Source organism: Trematomus bernacchii, unplaced genomic scaffold (assembly GCF_902827165.1).
Source record: "Trematomus bernacchii unplaced genomic scaffold, fTreBer1.1, whole genome shotgun sequence".
Lineage (NCBI taxonomy): Eukaryota > Metazoa > Chordata > Actinopteri > Perciformes > Nototheniidae > Trematomus > Trematomus bernacchii.
In genome coordinates this window covers 7179447-7200852 of record NW_022988066.1, presented here as the reverse complement: position 1 = coordinate 7200852, position 21406 = coordinate 7179447, and the positions used below count along the sequence as shown (strand labels likewise).

Genomic DNA, 21406 nt, shown 5'->3' with positions numbered 1-21406 from the left:
TTTAAAAAAAAAAACTGTTGCTGTTTAGAGCACCACAAACCAGATGCCATCTAGTACCAATATATTTAAAAAAAAAAAAAAAAGGCAGACATCTCTCCAGTTTAAATCTCCAACACTGTACAACTATCCCCAAAACAGTCTAGAGTGATTCATAGCACTACACTTTGTATTGTAGGTAAATTGTCCATTTTGGGCAATTACTGTCTTCAAAACAAACCAAACATTCAGTTGCATCAACGTATCAATTATCATTAGATTGCTTAATAAGTAATGGCTGAAATTGATCTATGGATGTCATAGTTATCATATTCTCCAATTTCTTTGTTCACATTAGTTTCTGCTTATTACATATTGAATTAATAACAGACTCTGCTCTTTGAAGGAAAGAAGGATCATCTCATAGTGCCTCAGCTCTGAACACAGTCTTTGAAGTTGTGTGCATTTTGAACCAAAGAATGGGAAGGTTTGTTTTAAATCTTTGAAATGTTCATTTGTTTACTCAATGACTGAGATGCCTTGTTCTAGTGAGTGAGATTTAAAACATGTGAACATACTATAAATACCTGAATAACACTTGTTTAATGCCGATCTGCAGAAAGTTGTCTCATCAGTTATTTTGTGAAACAAGGCTACCTGAAGTTTTGTGTACTGATACAACTTGAATCAGCTCTGGCATGGCTGGAGTTCTGTGATTCAGAAGAGAAATCATGTAAGGCTTTATCTAAGACCTGTTCACATGGTGTATTCAGTAACTGTCTAATAATTGCTCACAATTAATTTCTTATGTAATTTATGGTGATGATACATAAAAAATGGCTCCAATCCCTAAATGTCTCTTTTTTTCCCACCAGATGTGCAACGTATTGCAATATCAGGTATTTGTATTTTGTATATTAGTAGATCCCACATTTATTTCCAAGGTATGGTCAAAAAAGATGAAGAGACACACATTATCTCAGATTTTTTAAAACTGTATAGAAAAGATGAGAATACATGTTTTCATTCAGAGGCTTGAAAGAGTAAAAACAAAAATACTGCCTTGGAGGACCGAGATTATGACCATTTAAAATATGGATGTTTTGTTTATTTTACAGTTTTGGATAAAAGTAGAGGAAGATGAGCTCACATGTATAATTTCTTCATATTTTAACTGTCATTAAAAAAAACGTGTAGAGTCAGTGGACAATATTCAAACGTAATTCAGATTTCTAAATTCAAACCCGGATTTTTCATTTATGCAATAGAAAAAGTAAAACTCGTGTATTTTTCTTAACAATTTGAAAGAGACACTTTACAATACAACTTTTGTGTACTATTTTAAATACTACTTTGCTACTAAAACCACAGTTCAAACAATGGGAAATAACTAAATGATAGTTAGTAACATGAATATTCACATCCCACCATTGCAAGATTTGGTTTGACTTATCTCGGTTTAGTTTCTTACTAGTTGAAACCATAGACTGTATTGAAACAGTCATTGAACCCCTCTTGCGTCATATCACATAATTACCACGATTGCGGAAACCTGTGAAGGCAGCAGATGAGAAACTCGTGACGCGTTACGTCGCTCCGCCCCGCGCTGTCGACAGTCATCACATCTTCAGCTGCATTTTTCCTTTTATGTGCTGTTAAAGGCTTCAGTGTGAGCATACTCACCTCGTTTGAGCATATCTGGTGAGCTGGACAGCTTCTTGACTCGGAACAGCAGCGACATGGAGAACGGTTCATCCATAGCGGGAGACTCTGAGCTGCAGCAGGCTGTCAGGCAGTGGCTGCAGTTTGACAAGGTGAGCTGACAGCTAGCTGCTAGCTGCATGTACCGAGTCTGTTACCTGCTGGGTTATAAGGGATTCACTGTCAAACTATAACTTACAGCCACTGTTCTGTTCTACTGTATGCTATTATTATATAGTGTGTAGCGTGATAATATGTTTAGAGTGGTGGAGGAAGTTGTCTGATCTGTTTACTAAAAGTTGATTTACTACAGTGTATGGACATAGAAATGCATTGAGTACTCAATGTCCCAATGTGTTTATCATATTATTGGATTATAACTATTGATTTCATATGTTCATCACTTTAATGTTGCAGTTGGTTAAGGTGAAGCTAATTTAGTTTAATATGCTTGGTAGTTTGATCTTAATAATACATCATGATTGATTAGTTGAGTATATTTTGTATTAATAATCTGAATCTGTTTATTAGCGAATTATGCCAGAAAATATAAAAAAATCCCTCTGAGTTTTAGTTGAGTATCATTTTAAAGGAGCAGAAATAGAGTTACTCAAGTAAAGTTAAAAGTAATACAAAGTAAGCAACTTTAGTACATTTACTTTCCCCCATAGTTTTTTATAGCATTTCACAAGAATCACTAACTACCTTTTACTGCAAATGTGGCTTCAGGTACAAGTGTGAGTGACATCATACACAAAAAGGCTATATCATAATAAGCTTTTAATAGAAACACTTTACTGTGACCTTTAATAATGCTTTATTTTACAGGTCTGTAATTGTCATAATAATTCTAGGCTCATAAACAAATCCTGCATGACTATTATTATTCAAGGGAATACAGAGACATTGATTATTTGCTCCCCTCCCAAACCAATAAATAATCACAAATCCTTTGTAGTTTTACCAAGTAAGTTTAACATGCAAAATGTAAAATCTGTCAACAGGCAAGTCTCCAATAAATACATAAATAATGAATGCATATAATTGGAGCAGTTATTTAATATAGGTTACCTTTTAACCCTACCAAAATCATAGTTCTCTGGAAACCTCCAAGGAAAATGTATGGAAATAATGCATTTTTAAAATAAAGCTTTGTGTTCTCGGTGTATACGTTTATTTAGTTAAGTTACAATTATTTAGCTGTAAATCAAAACACAACATCTTTAACATGCTATGTTTCTCTGCCTCCCTACTGTCCTCATCAAAAGGACAAAGGAACTTAAACAGACAGATATTCTGATTATTAGTAATTTCACAGAGAGAAAGCTCAGGTCTCGTGTAAAAGAGCAAACTGGCGTGTAATCAGACTAACGTGCATCCGGCCCTCAGACCTAAACAAACCAAGTCATTCATGGCCTTAAAGAGACGGGGGATGCCTCTCATCAGGTCACATTAGAAAAGGGACCCTGGTTCATTAGTCTTCACATAATTGTGTTAGGGCAGTTTGTCAAACGGCACATTTTAATAGGAACCATCATGTGGACCCACATGCTGTGTTTATGGCTGCCAATTCTCCTCAGACTTATTCTTCAGTACAAGTTATTATCTTTTTGGGAAAATGGACACGATATTAATTCACAACTTAATGCAATATAGTTAATAAAGATTCCTGCGTTTTGCTTGTAAGTCCCTCAGAAGAACAAGTACATCCTTCCTTGAAACTGCACATATTATAGTAGCTTTATATTATATTACACATAACAATTTATTAGCAGCAAAGCACTTGTTTAAAAGTGCTATATAAACGTAACCATATACACACACTGACTAACTTAACAGACCTAAACCACATGTTTCTTTAAATGTCCTTAGCGAGCCATCCAGTTTTCAACTGCAGTCTTCAGCATAGATCTATTCTCAAATATCTTGCCAAACACTTTAATGCTCAAGTAAATGTTCTAGTATTGTAATGTAGTCAAATCTTCTTGAGATTTGGGAAAATGTGCAGTTTTTACATTACTTTCTGATGTTTTATTGACTATCAAACTAACTTTTCAAACCTAATCTCCAGTTGACTGTTATTAATACATTTAATTATGTTGGATTTATTCAAATATGTTCATGTTTTCCTTCCCCAGAATCCCAAGACCGTGTCAATGGTGCAGGACCTGGTGAAGGAAGGTGCGGTGGAGGCTTTGAAGAAATGCTTCTCCTCCAGGATGGAGTTTGGTACAGCAGGTCTGAGAGCAGCTATGGGCCCCGGCACATGCTGTATGAATGACCTCACTATCATCCAGACCACACAGGTTGGTTAATGGATAAACTACTACCACACATTAAGCATCAAGTCACATGCAAAGCCAGACATGACGTTATTGATTTTGTTCTCTGATGTTTGAAAAGACATGTCACAGTAGTATCTCAGTGCAGCGATTTTTTTACTGACTACCTGTAGGTGTTGTTAAATGTCACACAATGCAAGTTTAGAAACATTCTTCTCCTATTTCTCTGAATCTTTTCTTTTTTACAGGGTTTCTGTAGCTACCTGGAGGACAGTTTTGATAACATTAAGGAGCGTGGGGTGGTGATTGGGTACGACGCCCGGGCCCACCCCCCCAGCGGGGGCGGCAGCAAACGCTTCGCCAGCCTGGCCGCTGCTGTGTTCATCAGCCGGGGGGTGCCGGTCCACCTGTTCTCTGATATCACCCCGACACCCTTTGTGGTAATCACTTAAACTTTTGTAATTTCCTCATTTTTTTATTGCAGTCACAGATGATATAGTACCTTATCAAATGAAAATAACATCAGTTAAACATTCTCACAATCAAATTTGTAAGGTATATTTGTGATTGAATACATATTAAGTCAGATCAGTTGGTCTGGTGTAAGTGTTGCGTTGCTACAGTGGGACAGAAGCCACAGGGCAAATTCCATTCAAAACGTACACTTCCCCTTCATTTAGTGCACATTGCATAAGTCACATAGGTAACGCCCAGTTGGTCATAATGCTGTCGTCTCTCACAGGACTCAAATCATTTAGCATAAATCAAGTTAGATTTACCTAAATTCAAAATTCCCAGTTTGTTCTGTATTCTGTTTGCTGGACTTAAAATGACCAACAGCCGGTAACAAAACAAAAAGTTTGTGTGTCTGTATGAGGCGCGCACTCCTTTTTTCTCTGAAACTATTTACTAGATTTTCACCTGGAAATGTCCTAATGCATGTCATGTTGGGCTAATGTTTATCTGTCGACATTGACACATTGTGGCCTTGCAGTACACAGTATTTTATATTGTGTAGTATTTCTTTGAAATGATTGGAAATATGACACATTTCTCCTCTGCTCCCTGCAGCCGTTCACAGTTTCTCAGCTGGGTCTGTGCGCTGGTATCATGGTGACCGCCTCGCACAACCCCAAACAGGACAATGGCTACAAGGTAACTTCCTCACCGCCTCCCTGTTGTTTTAAGTTGTAACATCTAGTTCAGTGTAAAGTCAAAACAATGACTTTTAGTTGATCGACAGAAAATGAAAACAAGCTATTTCCTGGTTCCAGTTTTTTTAAGTTCCTGTTTTGTATGTCATGTCTAGTGGTTTCCGACTGTTGACATAATAGGTAATTTCAACATTTGACTCCATGAAATTATGTTTTGTTTTTAGTTTTAAAACTTTTTAAAGAAAAATGTTTAACCAATACAAAAATATAATATAATCAGCACATTTATCGATATTTTAAACAAGTCACAATCCTAATTCTGTTGTTCTTCCTTTCCTGTGCTGCTTTGTCTGTGTCTCAGGTGTACTGGGAGAATGGGGCCCAGATCATCTCTCCTCATGATAAAGGTATCGCCAAGGCCATAGAGGAGAACCTGGAGCCCTGGCCCAAGTCCTGGAGCACAGAGGAGGCCCTGAAGAGCCCCCTGCTCAAAGACCCCTACCAGGACATCCACACACAATACTTCAAAGCCATCCAGAAACACTGTCACCACAGGTGCTCCATAAATAACTAGAGATTACCCATTGAGCAGCATGTATTTAAGAGAAAGACATGACATAAAACTGCATAAATCATTGCGTGTTGCTGCTCAACATTTTAAATGAATGTACGAGACAAAACTGTTGGCCATACAGGGGACAAACACAGAAAACTACGGAGCTGAAAGGAAGTACGCATTGAAACTCAAATAAAAACAATGTTTTGACTCTGGCTTCTGTCTTTACAGGGACATAAACAAGAGTTCAGAGGTGAAAATCGTGCATACATCTGTGCACGGCGTGGGCCACACATTTGTCCAGTCAGCTTTTCAGGCCTTTGACCTCCACCCTCCATACGCTGTAGAGGAACAGAAAGATCCAGACCCTGAATTCCCCACTGTCAAATATCCCAATCCTGAGGAAGGAGAGGGAGTCCTGGTATGTTCTGAACATTCACATCACAAACAGTCATATAAACACGGTGGGTTTTAGGATGAAGATGTAACGTTTGTGTGTTTTTGCAGACTCTGTCGTTTGCACTGGCTGACAGGGAGGGCGCTGCTTTTGTGTTGGCCAATGATCCTGATGCTGATCGCCTGGCCATCGCTGAAAAGCAGGAGAGGTTTGTGTAAATATAATGTTCATGTTCTTTTGTTGGTGTAATTGCAGATTGTTAACTTTTTCTCACACCTTGAACACCTTTACAATTCCAGAAGCGATGCAAAAGCAACATTTTAAACAACACAGACGTTGATATATAAGGCTATGTTTGTTTGCAATTCCGCACTTAAAATGACCTCTGCCCTCTGTCTGTTTCAGTGGAAAGTGGCGAGTGTTCACTGGTAATGAGTTGGGTGCGTTGCTTGGATGGTGGATGTTCCGCTGTTGGAAAGAGCAGAACTCTGACGCTGCTGCTGAGGTGAAAAACCTCTACATGCTGGCGAGCACCGTCTCATCCAAGATACTGCGCGCCATCGCCCTCAAGGAAGGCTTCCACTTTGAGGTAACCCTAGTCAACTTCTTGGTTAAAATCTCTTATACATGCGAAACTCGAAAGCAAAAACATACTGTGCCAAATGTTTTTTTTTAAAGCGCAGATCTGACATTAATGTCCTCATGCATCCAACAGTTGTTGTGCTTACTGGTACAAAAAGGCAACCTTAACTGCATTTTCCAGTATGTGTCTAGTGATGCGCCGGTGACGATGGCCGCATCGTCTTTGTGCTCCTCTCCAACTTTGCCCATTTTCGTATTTTGTACATATTTCTTTTACTTTTGCCGTTTTACTTTTAACATGGTTCGCAACATGCTAGCCGACCGCACCTACTCTGCCATACAATATAGCAGAGAGGAACTTTTCCAATTGCGAAACTTCGTGGACAATATTAACCCTCCGACAGACAATGGAGATTCACCATGGCTACCTGTTGCTGTTCTACCTGAGAGACGCAAGAAGAAGACAAAGCGGGGATGCCGGGCCGGGTTGCTGGTCAGACTGAGGAAACGTGAGAATCGGCCCCCTCTTCCGAGTATTCTTCTGGCTAATGTTCAATCCATTGAAAATAAGCTAGATGAACTCAGAAGCCGGATTGCTTTTCAACGGGACATTAAGAACTGTAACGTGTTAATTCTCACTGAGACTTGGCTCAACCCCGCTATCCCGGACTCCGCTATTATCCTTGACGGATTCTCTATTTTTCGTCAGGACCGGACTGCAAACTCGGGGAAAAGTAAGGGAGGCGGTGTGTGTGTAATGACTAACAACAACTGGTGCTCAGATGTGAAGATTATTTCATCGGACTGTTCCGCACAGCTAGAGCACCTCATGATCTCATGTCGGGCCTTCCATCTGCCGAGGGAATTCACATCTGTTGTGATAACAGCAGTGTATATCCCGCCGCAGCCACTCGCCGACAACAACACGGCACTCGATCAGCTGTTTGGGTTTATTGATAAAACCGAGACTTCACGGCCAGATGCGGCGTTCGTTGTGGCCGGAGATTTCAACACCGCCAACATGAAGAAGGTTTTGCCAAAATATTACCAACACATCAACTTCCCGACGCGCGGGGGAAACATACTGGACCATGTTTATTCCCCTTTCCGGAATGGATATAAGGCTCTCCCTCGCCCTCCCTTCGGCAAATCAGACCATATCTCACTACTGTTGTTGCCTGCTTACAAGCAGAAACTTAAAAGGGACAGACCGATAACAAGGACAGTACAACGATGGAGCGAGGAGTCAGATTCAGCACTGCAGGATTGCTTTGCATCTACGGATTGGAGTGTGTTTGAGGACAATAACATCAACACACACACGGACACTGTCATCTGCTACATTGGGAAATGCATCGATGACGTGGTACCGAAGGTTTCTGTACGGACATTCCCAAATCAAAAGCCCTGGGTAAACGGTGAGGTGCGCGGCAAACTGAAAGCGCGCACTCTCGCGCACACAGCGGGAGATTTGGAGGAGTACAGGAAGTCTAGGTATGATCTCCGGAGAGCAATAAAAAATGCAAAGAGACAGTACAAAGAGAAGGTGGAATCTGACTTCAAAGGCTGTAACACTAGGAATATGTGGGCGGGACTAAGGACAATGACTGACTACAAAGGAGCAGCGGGGGGTGCTGCGGGAGTGTCTGCGTGCGCATCTCTCCCAGATGAGCTAAACAGTTTTTTTGCACGCTTTGAGAGCAGCCAGGCTGTGGAGGTACAGAGGGACCAGGAGCTACACTGCCCTTTTGTTTTAAATAGGGCAGATGTGTGTAAATCCTTTAAAAGGGTTAACCCACACAAGGCTCCTGGACCTGATGGCATCCCTGGCCGTGTTCTCAGGGTGTGTGCAGTTCAGCTGGCAGAGGTGTTCACAGACATCTTCAACAGGTCCCTGCTGCAGTCTGTAGTCCCCACATGTCTTAAACACTCCACCATCATTCCTGTCCCCAAAAAGACAATCATCACCTGCCCCAACGACTACCGCCCAGTAGCACTCACCTCCATCATAATGAAGTGCTTTGAGCGGTTAGTCAAATTATTCATCACCTCCTCCCTCCCTGAATCTCTGGACCCCCTGCAGTTTGCCTACAGAGCAAACAGGTCCACAGACGACGCCATAGCCCTCACCCTCCACACTGCCCTCTCACACCTGGACCCGAAGAACAGGAACACATATGTGAGAATGCTGTTCATTGACTACAGTTCAGCATTCAACACCATTGTGCCCTCCAAGCTGGCCATCAAGCTCAGAGAACTCGGGCTCAACAGCGCCCTCTGTGACTGGATCCTGAACTTCCTGACGGGCAGACCCCAGGCAGTGCGGGTGGGAAATATCACATCCTCCACCCTGATTCTCAACACCGGTGCCCCTCAAGGCTGCGTGCTCAGCCCTCTCCTCTACTCCCTGTTCACCCACGACTGCGTGGCCACACACAGCTCCAACACCATCGTGAAGTTTGCTGATGACACGACCGTCATCGGCCAGATCACAGACGATGACGAGACGGCGTACAGAGAGGAGGTCGAAAACCTGACATCTTGGTGCCAGGAGAACAACCTCCATCTCAACATCAGCAAAACAAAGGAGCTGATTGTGGACTACAGGAAGCAGCAGGGAGAGGGACACGCCCCCATCGCCATCAATGGGACTACGGTGGAGAGAGTCAAAAGCTTCAGGTTCCTTGGGGTCCACATCACTGAGGACCTGACATGGTCTCTTCACACCACCACCATCACCAAGAAAGCTCGACAGCGGCTCTTCTTCCTCCGCAGGTTGAGGAGGTTCAAAATGGATTCCAGGATACTCTGCAACTTCTACAGGTGCACGATAGAGAGTATCCTCACTGGCTGCATCACGGCCTGGTACGGCAGCTGCACCGACCTCGATCGTAAGGCTTTACAGAGGGTGGTGAAAACTGCACAGCACATCACCAGGACGGAGCTGCCATCCATGGAGGACCTTTACTCCCAGCGGCTCAGGAAGAAATCACTACGGATTATCAAAGACCCCCATCACCCCAGCCACAAACTGTTCTTTCTGTTGCCGTCTGGCAGACGTTACCGCAGCATCCTGGCAAGGACAAGAAGATTCGGAGACAGTTTCTTCCCGCGGGCAGTGAGACTGTTAAAAAATTGAACTGTTGAAACAACTTCAAACATTCAACTGCTACTCAGTAGTATGTATCTAATACCTAATATATATATATCATTCCAATAACTTGTATATAGACTCATACTGCACTATTCCACATCATAACTTTATTTCATTTTTATAACTATTATTATTTTTGTATTGCTCTTGCTCTTATTGTTATTATGTTATGTTATTATGTTGCATTGTTGGAGAAGCCTGTGACATAAGATTTTCAACTGCATAATTACTCTGTAGCTATGTCAGATTGACAATAAAGAACCTTGAACCTTGAATGTGTCATCTTGTAATCTTAGAAAACTTTAGCAATAATACATTAAGAGAACATTGTGAGTAAAATGTGGCTAAGACATATTAATTATACAGTAAAATGCACTCGTAGACTTCACCATTTCACATTTCTGAACTTTTTCGAACTAGACTTGACGCTTACTGTGTCCACTGTTTGCACAGGAAACGCTTACAGGGTTCAAATGGATGGGAAACAGAGCCAGAGACCTTTTGGACCAGGGCAAGACTGTGGTGTTTGCCTTTGAAGAGGCCATAGGTATACACACATGCACACACACAAATGTACATTCATTAATAACAGCATATCTGATTAATTTTGGGGTTGCATCACATTATTTTTTCTTCTAATGATCTACACAATGTCACCAGATAGGTTGATTTGATTTTGCTAAGAGGATTCATCTGATGTAAATGTATCTAGGGTCAGTTGGTGGGCAAGCACAATTAGAGTCTTAACAAAATCCTTTTTCCAGTTCACAAGATCTTAGTTGGGATAATGGTCATTGCAGAAACCTTGTTCAATGATAGAAACTGACCAAGAAGCATACACATAAAAGTAAAAGCAAAATAATACAGTGTAAAAACTTAAATGTAGTTTCCTCAACAATCTGCCTTTAGATGGCTGCCAACAAAGCATGCTTTGGTCTCACTGTGTCATGATAAATGTGTCTACACAGACACACTGCTGTGTCAGTGTGTCATAGGAGGGGAAGGCCCCTAGTGTTTAATGTTGGTCATTGCGCAAAGACAGTAATCAACTCTTAGATTAAACTAAACTTAAATAAAACTATAAAATAAAATCTTTCATTTTCCTATCCTTAACCTTTTGCAATAAAGTTGTATTAACTACTACATCTCATAATACCTGACAGATTAACACTTAACTTCTTCAAGCACTTCCTCTGTGGCCAGCTGTCTGACAAATGGTTACTCAAGAGCATTTACAATGTTGTAAAGTATAGTTACTTGTTAAGCGAATAAATCAATCATTGAAGTTGGAGAAAGCCTTAAAATATCAGACATGCACTTTGGTCTTAGTTAGTTAGCGGTTAATCACCATGCACTGTTTTAAACGTTGTTTGAGGATATGACAAATGTTCATATAAACTCACAAATACAACATCACATACTTTGGAGCATTTCCATATAATATGCTTCTGGTGCTGTAATTGAAATCGCATGCCTTTGCACACACAGTTAATAAAAAGAAGCAGCTGGAGCCGACGCATACCAAGAGTGAACTGTGTGTGTGTTGCAGGGTATATGTGTAGTCCCTCTGTTTTGGACAAGGATGGAGTGAGTGCTGCAGCCATAGCAGGAGAGATGATTTCCTATCTGGCCACGAAAAGCTCAAGCCTTTCTCAACAAGTCACTAACATCTATGAAGAGTAAGACAACATACAGTAAACTCATATGGCTTGGACTTTTTATAATAAAAATATATAGACTTCAGCTGTAGACTTACACTCTGACTCTCTCTCCTCCTCATTGTCAGGTACGGCTACCACATCAGTAAGAACTCCTATTTCATCTGCCATGACCAGGATGTGATCCGCAGCTTGTTTGAGCGCCTGCGCACCCACAGTGGCCAGAAAGACTCGTATCCCACTGAATGTGGCCGCTTCGCTATTTCTGCTGTACGGGACCTGACCACCGGCTACGACAGCAACCAGCCGAGCAACAAGGCTGTAAGTATACACATGGACACATGTACAGTAATTCATTTAGAGGGGACAAATCCGTGCTTTGATAAATGCCAAATGTTTATGTACCAATGATAATATTGACCAATATTTGCAGCCATAAATATGGAAAAGTTAGTTAGAGTCACGACTTGTGATAATGTTTCTAACTGCTGGATATGGAAATAAACAACGGCTTATTAGTGCTACTGTGGGTTTAAAAATGGAAATAATGATGGTGCAGGTGTCGTTATATTTAGAAAAAGGTGTATATTTATAATAAACTTGACTACTCACTAAAGTTATAATGTCATACCTTTTTTTTAAGGAGCCACAATGCTTCACTCTGCAGGGTTGGCCCCTTGCTGTGTGCTTTGTGTTAGGGTTCCTACAACCTTGCAAATCGTTTTTATGTATAATGTTAATTTACCATAAATAAGTGACTGTTTGCTTGTTGTTGAGGGGCTTTTAAGGTTTCAGAATCCTATGAGAAACTGAATATGTGAGCTCCATTTCTGTATTTTATGCAAATGAGTTTGTATATGAATAATTTCCTTCAAGTTGTCCATTGGAACAGAACTTCCCTTTTGTATTTTCTTTTCTTTTTTATTAATCCATCACTCTTTTCTCTTTCTTAGGTTCTTCCCACCTCCAGGTCCAGTCAGATGATTACCTTCAGCTTCGCCAACGGGGGTGTGGCCACCATGAGGACCAGCGGCACGGAGCCGAAAATCAAATACTATACTGAACTGTGTGCGGCTCCTGGAAACAGGTAGGGGACTGTAGAGACCTGGGGCCTCATTTATAAACGGTGCGTACGCTCAAAAGATGGCGCACGCCAGTTTCTAAGCAATGTTTGCGATTTTATAAAAAACAAACTTGACGGGAAAATGTGCGGTCCTCCACGCAAACTCTGACCCATCCGTACGCGGTACGCACAAAAACGGGAAAGAGACGAGAAACTGCGACACCGTTGGCAGAAGGAAGAATGGAGAGAAATATGTGGAAATAATACCATAAATAAAATGTTACCTCATGTGTATGAAGAATTAATTTGCAAAAATTGATTAAAGCCAATCTTAAAATGATTTAAAGGAGAGGTGTCATGCTTTTCCGGTTATTACCCGTCCCCTTGTGTGTTATGAAGGTTTTTATGCATGTAAACGGTGTGCAGAGTCAAAACCCTCAAAGTACACCCTGTAGCGAGTAAAACTCTAACACAGAAAATACCTCCCCAAAACGCCTCGTTGGAGATACGTCACTGGCCATTTGAGTCTTCCATTTCGTTCCGGGTACGGCATGATGTCAAGCGGTACCCGGAACGAAATGGACCAATCCCGAAGAGCCGTTACGTTACGTCCGCGGAGCCGTTACGTTAAGCCCCCGCTGATTGGTCCAAATTGACCGATCCACGGACTTCCTCACACACACATCTGTGTGCAGGGAGCAGGCAGCTCAGCTGATTTCTCCTCCCTGGCTGCAGGCTGATAACAGACAGTTGGGATCTCTAAATTCTCTCTGCAGACCCATTCTCACAGCGTTTATCAACCTTTTTCTTACTCAATATCAAGCCACACTTATTGTTTTTACTTCGGATGTGAGTTTGTGTGTGCTCAGGATGAATTTGGCTGTGTTTCGCTATGTATCCTAAACAAGGAAACGACACCTCCACGGAGCTCAGCGCCATTCACAACGTCCCGACCAATCAGAGCACACTGTGCTCACAGGGAGGGTGGGGGCTGGGGGCTGGAGCTTTTGGAGCTACAACGAGCCGTTAAAGGCAGATAGTGAATACAAGTAGTTTACAGAGATGCTGTATGAGAAACCAATGTGAGTTTGGAAAAATGCACAGTATAAATCTATTTTAGTAGACCTCAACAATGGAATTATGATCAGTGGAAATGGCCATGACACCTCTCCTCTAACAAACGCCAGCTTGAGACTCCTCAGTGCACACAAAAACATAACTTGGAGAAATAAATAAATACGGAAATGTTATTGAAAACCACCTCGAATATGTTGTCTTAATGTTATGACATGTATTCTCATAATTGATGCGGTAAGCAGAAGGACAGAATTACGTCTAAACTGAGTCCGTTTTGCTTTTCTATAGGTTGTATAGATACGAGCATGGTTTTATATACTATCATGTTTAATCATGTTTTATGCCGTTTGCTAAGACTTGATAAGTCGCTCATAAAACACAGGAGGTATGGAAACGATCCGACCTCCATGCTGCTACTCTGGTTCAAACTGCATCCACCAAACAATGTGATTTGTCTCCACCTCCCCAAAAGAACCAAAATCTGACACGGTGTAAAATGTATTTTTTTAGCTGTTCTGTCGTCATTTCCTGCGATCTTCTTCATGCAGTCAGTCAAAAATGAATATTAATACGGGGCGTTTCTGTTACTATTTGTAGGCAAATATGGGCGTTACGTGAAGCCCGCAAAAGCTGCGCTGCATTTCGAGTTGATTGTGATTTATAAAGGGAAACCGGCGTAGGACGTGCGTGCGCAGTGTTTTATAAATCGGAAAATGTCTGTGCATATTTATTTGCTTTGTCCTACGTAAGCAACCTTCCCACGTGAATCCTACGCAAGGCTTTATAAATGAGGCCCCTGGCCAGCAAGTGGCTTTATGACTACTGATTATTTTGATTATCTTTTAATCATTTATAATGTAAAATGACAGAAAAAAGTAAGCTTACAATATCCTACGGTAAAACCCAAAATGGTGAATATTGTTTAGTCCATCTCACCTCACCTTTTGTGAGTTAAACAATCAATAGATTATAAAAAATAGTTGGCACTTACTTTTCTATAAATTGACTAATTGTTTCACTTCTAAATGTCTTACGTTTAAATGGCAACCCAGTCACTTCATTGTCATGTTTTGTTCCCCCTGTGACTCTCTCAACAGTGATGTGACGCACCTGAAGAAGGAGCTGGATGAATTGGTTGACGCTATTGTTGAAAACTTCTTTGAGCCAGAGAAGAATAAGCTGCAGCCCAAGCCGGAGTAACACTGATAGACAAACATTACTTTACAGAACCAACTGTGACTAATATGTCTAAGCATTTCACAGAGTGTCTAAATTACTCCAGAAGGGACTTTTGATTTAATACAGGCTTGACATTACTTTATTGACAATTTTACACATTTCTGCCAGTTAGTCTTAATCTAATCTACAGGGTAAATGCCAAATGTTTGGGTGTAGGGATAAATCCAGAGACAGTTTTACATCTAAAAAGTTACATGGTTTGGATTGAGTTTACCTCACGCTGGAGATTTGGAACCACATCTTTACAATGTCCCCCCTTCCTCAGTCATTCCTGCTGTTTCACTGTGATGTTTAGGTTCACACCAGTGGCGTCGCCTGGCCTGGGCATCCGGGGCTTTAGTACATCTGTTTACAGTTCTGCTTCATATGGGTGTTGAGAGAGGTATCCATAGATCTCTTCATTTTGCTCTCAAAGTGCACCAGATTGATGCATATAACTTCAATATTTAAAAAAAAATCTTCCCGGGGGAGCATCCCCCCGGACCCCCCTAGAGGAGGTGAGCCCCCCACTCATAAAAAATACCACTTTACCCCTGCCTATATGCCGTGAGCTGATTATGGAGCCTTCATTGTAACAGTCGCGGGTGTACTGTGTGTGTGCGTGTGGGGAGTGTTGCAGTGAAAAATGCCACTGTAGTGCCGCCGCCACTGTGGGCTAAGCCCCGAATGTTTTCAGGTCCAGGCGACGCCCCTGGTTCACACACATGCTGTATATTCTCTTGTATTCAACAAACATGCATCCGATGCTTTTTTAGCATCAACTGCAAGGTTGCTAACATGAAGAGTTACATAAGTGTGCAAATGTTAAAGAGAAATTCTGAAACTTAACTTTAAAACTAGCTATACCTTTAATTGATGTTGTAAATTGTTGCTAAACTTTGAAGTGTCATATCTTACATAACAGTATGGCATTGAGAGTTACAGTTAAATATATTTTTAAGTTTAAAGCTGTCATTTCAGAGTTGCTGATATGTAAAATGACCACGCCTAAAAGCTTGGAGCACCACCAAGTGGAAATATTATACATGTGTTGTTCACATGCTCCCACTGCTCATTACTTGATATGAATAGTTAATACTCAAAGGGACTCTTGACACAACATATTACATCTACAATTAAGACCCTTTTCCCCAGTCTTTCATAGATGTTGACTATAGAATTGTCGAATTAGCACCTCACCTTTCCTTATGTGCCTCATATTTCAAATGCTTTGTTGAAAATACAGTTAAACTCAATAAAAACGCTTGCTAACGGTGAATCTGGAGTGAAATGTCGAAGGTAAAGCACCAACACTCACGCTACGTGCGGACACGTTCCCCCTGCATCCTGTGGAGAGCATGCATGCAGCACGCACTGGTCATGTCCCATCTGAGAACAGAGAGGAGGGAGGTCGGGTCTGCCCTGTCTCTATATTTAACTCAAACTACAGACTGCTGGTGCTCCGTGAAGCTCTCCCTCGCTCTTTATTTCTGTGTACGTCCGTAGACTCTGACATTCACCGGACAAGACTTCAGTGAACAGGTAAGACTGAACCGGCATGAGAATATCAGCCAGATGATGGTCAATCGATCAAAATCGGGGAAAACGTACATAAACCGTGGTCGATTTAGTGTGTGCGCAGCCTCGTGCGTAAATAGCCTATAACTTCCCTGTGCGTAAAATTACAATCACCAGTAAAAGAAGGCAAGTGGGGCTGCGCTCCTCGGAAATAAAACCTCATTCTAACTTCCGTTGTTCCTCTACTGCAGACCGACCTATATGGCAGCCGCACTGCCTCATTTTATTTAAATTGAGAAATGATTTATGTTGCAAGGTCAAATATGAGGTACGTATTGGACGTCTTCCTTTTCTTTCTCTATTAACTTCACGGGAACGTTTCATTTCATAGCTGGCTTATCTGTTTTTAAAGCATTTCCATCATGCCCCGCTATCAATGTTGTTGACGTAGTTACTTACACGTTACACATTATCACAGTGAATGTATACTTATTCTTACGGTAATAGTTATAAAAGTGATTTTAATGTCGTTTACGTATGTTGATGGTGTGGGGCAGGAGAGATGAGCTACCCGCTTTTCTCTCAACACTTGCCAAGTATGATCCTTAGAGTTTAGCTGTCCTGTGTTTGTCTGTGTGTCCTTGAGACTGTAAAAAGTGTAGGTCAGTAGTCATGTGTTTTGGGTTCGGTAAACAACACCAGGTGGTCCATGTTTAGTACCCTCCAAATGACCCTGTGATTACTACACTGCAGGACTCGGATGATTAACAGTGTCCAGATTCTACACATGGCAAAGTGGAACACAGTAAATGTTCTTCTTTAAAAGTCTCTGTCCTCTGACTGAATTTTTGCAGCTAAAAGCGGAGGCAGACGGCTGCGTCTGGCCCCACCAGCCATGGAGGGGCTCTACTTTGAAGTGAAGCCCAGAAGAGATGAACCCTCTAGCCCTCTAAGCTCTGAAAACCCCCCTCCTAACCTGACCTCAAACCACCGCTCATATCCATCACTTTCACATCGCAACTCTTCCACACTGTGTCCGCGCAAGCTCTCTTCTACAAGAAAATGGATTTCACCACAGGGGGAAAAGGTAGAGGAAGAAGGAGAGGAGGAAGATGAGGAGATACGATACAAACTGATTTTGATCGGTTCTCTGCCGGTCCACCACCTGACCACCATGGCCATGCTGCCCTGGGTGGTGGCTGAGATCAGCAAGTGTCGGCCTGCAGAGAGGAATGTGGGTGCTGGGTTGCGGTCTGGACGACAGGTGGACCCTTCTACCCGTAATCAGACAGTTTTCCTGTGTGTGTCAGCATTGCGGGTGCGATGTGTGTCTGTTCTGGGAGAGGGAGTTGTCTGGGACCCTCTGACTCACACAGTGCTGTTTGAATGTCGTCCTCACCAAGTGACCAAGCTGATTCACAACAGCCAGGAGCCCAGCAGCTTCGGCTGCCTGGTCCGAGACGCACCAAACTACTCCTGCTATGTCTTCCAGTGCCAGGACAGCACCAAGGTGAGTGAGTGTTTATAAATGAAATTATATGAGATTAAACACTACTGTATCAGGCATTATATACATATGTATGCAAAGTAAGAAACAATGGATAAGTGTACTCTTCTTAAATATTATCACAATTAGAAAACACAGCAATAAAAGTTAAGTTAATATCTGCAGATTAGCCACACAAAGCCTCAACATTTAGTAAGGTGCCCAAGCAAAAGCTGTAACGATGACATTGTGGTTACTATCTACATACAGTAATAGAGCTCCCAAATCATCATGATTATTGCATGTCAAAGTGGACAGTCTCATAAAGCATAATGAAAGCAACACACAGAGCTAATTCAACTTAACCTAGATTTTGCATGTCAGTTTAGAATCTAGAGCAGACAGGCAACTAATAGAATCACATGAGAATCAGGATTCAGCCTGGCAACACTCTCCTTACATTTTGACAAAAAGGTAGCCAGATCATTCAGTGTGATCACACTATCTATTACCACATCCCACTGAGAGAAACTGGATCTTGAATTGGCACCTTGTAAGTCTATGTTCACTGTGCTTTCACTTCAACCACATACACACAAACACGTCCACATACAAAACACACATTCGCACACTCCTGACCTCTAAATCCTTTAACCTCTCCTCCACATGCTGGGCTTTGCCAACAGCCTCTGCACTGTGAAGCTGCAGCTGGTGCCTGAATCAAGCCAGAGACATTTGATAGCATCCTCATTGCATGCCATGCTTAACATACCGAAGAATTAAAAGAGTTAGCCACATTATAGAGATGGAGATACTAAATAAATCTTAGGAGTAAGAATTACAAATGTCAGCTCGAACTCGATCTACAACTGTTTTTGTGTTGCTTTCCACAAGTCCCGGCTTACAGGCAAATACCTGCATAACCTTAAAAAAATATGAACAGCCAGCATGTACTCTGTGATGTACTGTAAATAGTGACATGTGTCTCTATATGTGCATATGTGTCACTACATGTACTGTATTTGGTATCAATCCCCACATTCAGATTCATTTTACTTTATCATACACACATAGGATGTTTTGTGTGTGTATTCTTGTGTGTAAGTCAAATAGCTTGCTTTACATTAACCAAGCAGGATGTCATGTTGCCAAGGCGACCACTTCCTTTGGCTCAGCTTTTGTTGTGATGTGTTTTTGTTGTGGAGAAAGTGTGTGTGTGTGTGTCTTTGTATGCTTGTTGTTCTCTCCCCTGTCTCTTTTCAGCCCTTTGAAGAATGCAATGATGATGTCAGGCTGACCACCTGTTGCTCTAGCTCTGTCACATTGGGACACACACACACACACACACACCACACTCTGTCACTTTCAAGTGGGGGAAGTGATGGTAGATTTATTTGCATCGTGTTTATGGGCTCACATTTGAAAATATTGCTGCAAAAGATGTGGGTGATGTTAATGATGATATTTAAAAATTTAAAAAGACTGTCTGGACTGTAGTATAACAGACATATTATGATTTATTGTGATAAATATGTGTCCTTTTTATCTATCATAAAGTTAAAAAAAATGTTTGAAAGTTAAACCTACACATTTTAGCAACCAATGAACCCAATGGTACACTAGCATCCTTCTACCATGCAGTAAATCCAGCAGCATACAATCGCCAAGTGCTGGTAAAATATGTGTCTAGAATAACTGTATCACTTACCAGCCAAAAAACAACAGTGGTTATCTATTGAATGTCTGGTAAAATGTTACCATTCACTAGTCATTTGACTCTGCTGCTCCTGCAGTGGGAAATAAGTAACCACTGGGTGTCACTAATGAATTGTACAAAGTTCACAATGTTTTAGTCTGTTTATCACTATTCAGAAAGTGAACAGATGGTAATGAGATAATATATATCAGTATTACTAACTGAACCTATTTTATTAAGACTGTATGATCATCATGAGGATTGGGTATTCTGGTTTTTCAATTATAAAAGTAAATTGATTAAAATCACTCTTTAATAGCAAATGGTGGTAAACATAAATGCTAATAAGATATTGCCTAGTTAAAGTAGTTTTCATGTTATTTAATATGAAAACATGGGAATGCAGTTGCTGCCTGGGTGTAAAACTACAATGTCAAAGTAATTTTATACACATTTTAATACAAATTGTAACCAGTTCTGCACCAATGCTGTGAAACTTGAGATAAAACGTTGTCAAATGTAGACTTTGACATGACAACGGTTTGTAACTTCTAGAGACCATAAGGTTTAGTAGTCATATTCCAGCTATCAGCAGCAGTGCTTCCCCAGGGCAATCATTCTTGGCTGATTAGGTCTGCTCTGCTTACACACCGGAAATACTGTTTATATTCAGTCATACCAACGAAGATAATAGACACAATCTAAGTCATGCAACACCAGAGGGAAAACCACCCAAAAGTCTACCGCCTAAAGTTTGACTGCCCCGGGACAGGAACTGTGTCCACCCCATTGTCCAAACGCATTGGCGGATCTAGCTGCGACAAGATAACCACACTTAACTGGGAAAAAAACTGAAGTTGGTTATTTGGCTTTCAAAACAAGAGCCAATCAAGTAGTGTGTAAATGATATCCCATGTGAAGTGATTTTCATTATCTTACTTTGAAAAACTTCAACCGGATGTGTTGTAATTTTATGTTGACAAACTTGATATTTAACCGCAGGGAGCAAAATCAACTTTCCAATGAAATTAAATTGAAGTGTCCCACACTGTCAGAAGGGCGAGCCTCGGAGAAGTAACCCCTCAGATCTCGCTTTTGTAAAGTTTATGGCGGATGGGATGAAAGCACGGCTCCAGCGACTCAAACTGTTTAACATCAAACAAGAACAGAAAGATGTAAGTTACGCTGAAAGCTGTGTGTGTCTGCGGGTGTGTTTAGTTTCAGTGCCATGCTAAGTGGACAGTAAGCTAACTGGGTTTGTTGGCGAGCATTGGCATTAGCCACAACACATTAGCGACACTTGTTGTTAGCCCAGTTCAACAAGTTAGCACTCTGTTACATTAACTCAAGATAAATAACACGACTATAGCAGTACAGTCGTAACGTGGTCTTGACCTACTAGTTCTCATTATAAATTAATTAAATTATTATACTTTTTTTATATAGCTTACTACAAAGACCTGTCTTAATGTCAAATGTGCCTGTTTGTTTGACAGTTTGAATTACAAGTGACTTTAAACTGCTGCTTTCTTCCTCTTTAACTGTAAGTGATGTTTGGCTCCTGCAGTTGTTGGTCAAGTACCTTAATGTTACCATAACTGGTCAAGAAATCATGAGTGGAAAATGGCATCATTGTATGGTTGCTGTTGGTGTGCTGTTGTTTTAAAAAAATAAATATCAATAAGGTTTCCACAACTGACAGCAGTTTAATTCGAATGTACTGTATGCATCTAGAGTAGACAGTCTGTATTAACATTCGATAATGATGAAACCATTGGTTTATAAAACTTCCTTTGGAGTTTGAGTATATTATTTCATTTGAATGGGGATTATACTACAGCATGTACCTTAAATCAGGTTTATTATGTGTTTATCTGCTGCAAACCAG

General features: G+C 41.1%; 2 protein-coding genes across 5 annotated transcripts in view; both read left to right on the top strand.

The window, feature by feature from the left end:
• The first annotated feature begins 1559 nt into the window (after positions 1-1559).
• On the top strand, positions 1560-15216 carry pgm2 (phosphoglucomutase 2). The gene is made up of 13 exons (XM_034120778.1): positions 1560-1790; positions 3816-3983; positions 4208-4399; positions 5031-5114; positions 5475-5668; positions 5901-6090; positions 6177-6274; positions 6472-6655; positions 10256-10349; positions 11352-11481; positions 11589-11781; positions 12414-12547; positions 14698-15216. Exons 1-13 carry the CDS (start codon positions 1716-1718, stop codon positions 14798-14800), a joined length of 1839 nt encoding a protein of 612 aa, XP_033976669.1. The 5' UTR covers positions 1560-1715; the 3' UTR covers positions 14801-15216.
• Positions 15217-16273: 1057 nt separating this feature from the next.
• tbc1d1 (TBC1 (tre-2/USP6, BUB2, cdc16) domain family, member 1) overlaps positions 16274-21406 on the top strand; it is a 42810-nt gene continuing 37677 nt past the window's right edge. For 2 of the 4 annotated variants that reach the window (XM_034120491.1, XM_034120488.1), the window contains exons 1-2: positions 16582-16664; positions 17191-17846. In XM_034120491.1, the coding sequence (XP_033976382.1) occupies positions 17232-17846 (615 nt within the window). In that variant the 5' untranslated portion in view covers positions 16582-16664; positions 17191-17231. Of the gene's footprint in view, positions 16361-16581; positions 16665-17190; positions 17847-20538; positions 20694-21406 lie in introns of those variants that run through there. The other 2 variants (XM_034120489.1, XM_034120492.1) reach the window with 2 other exon arrangements.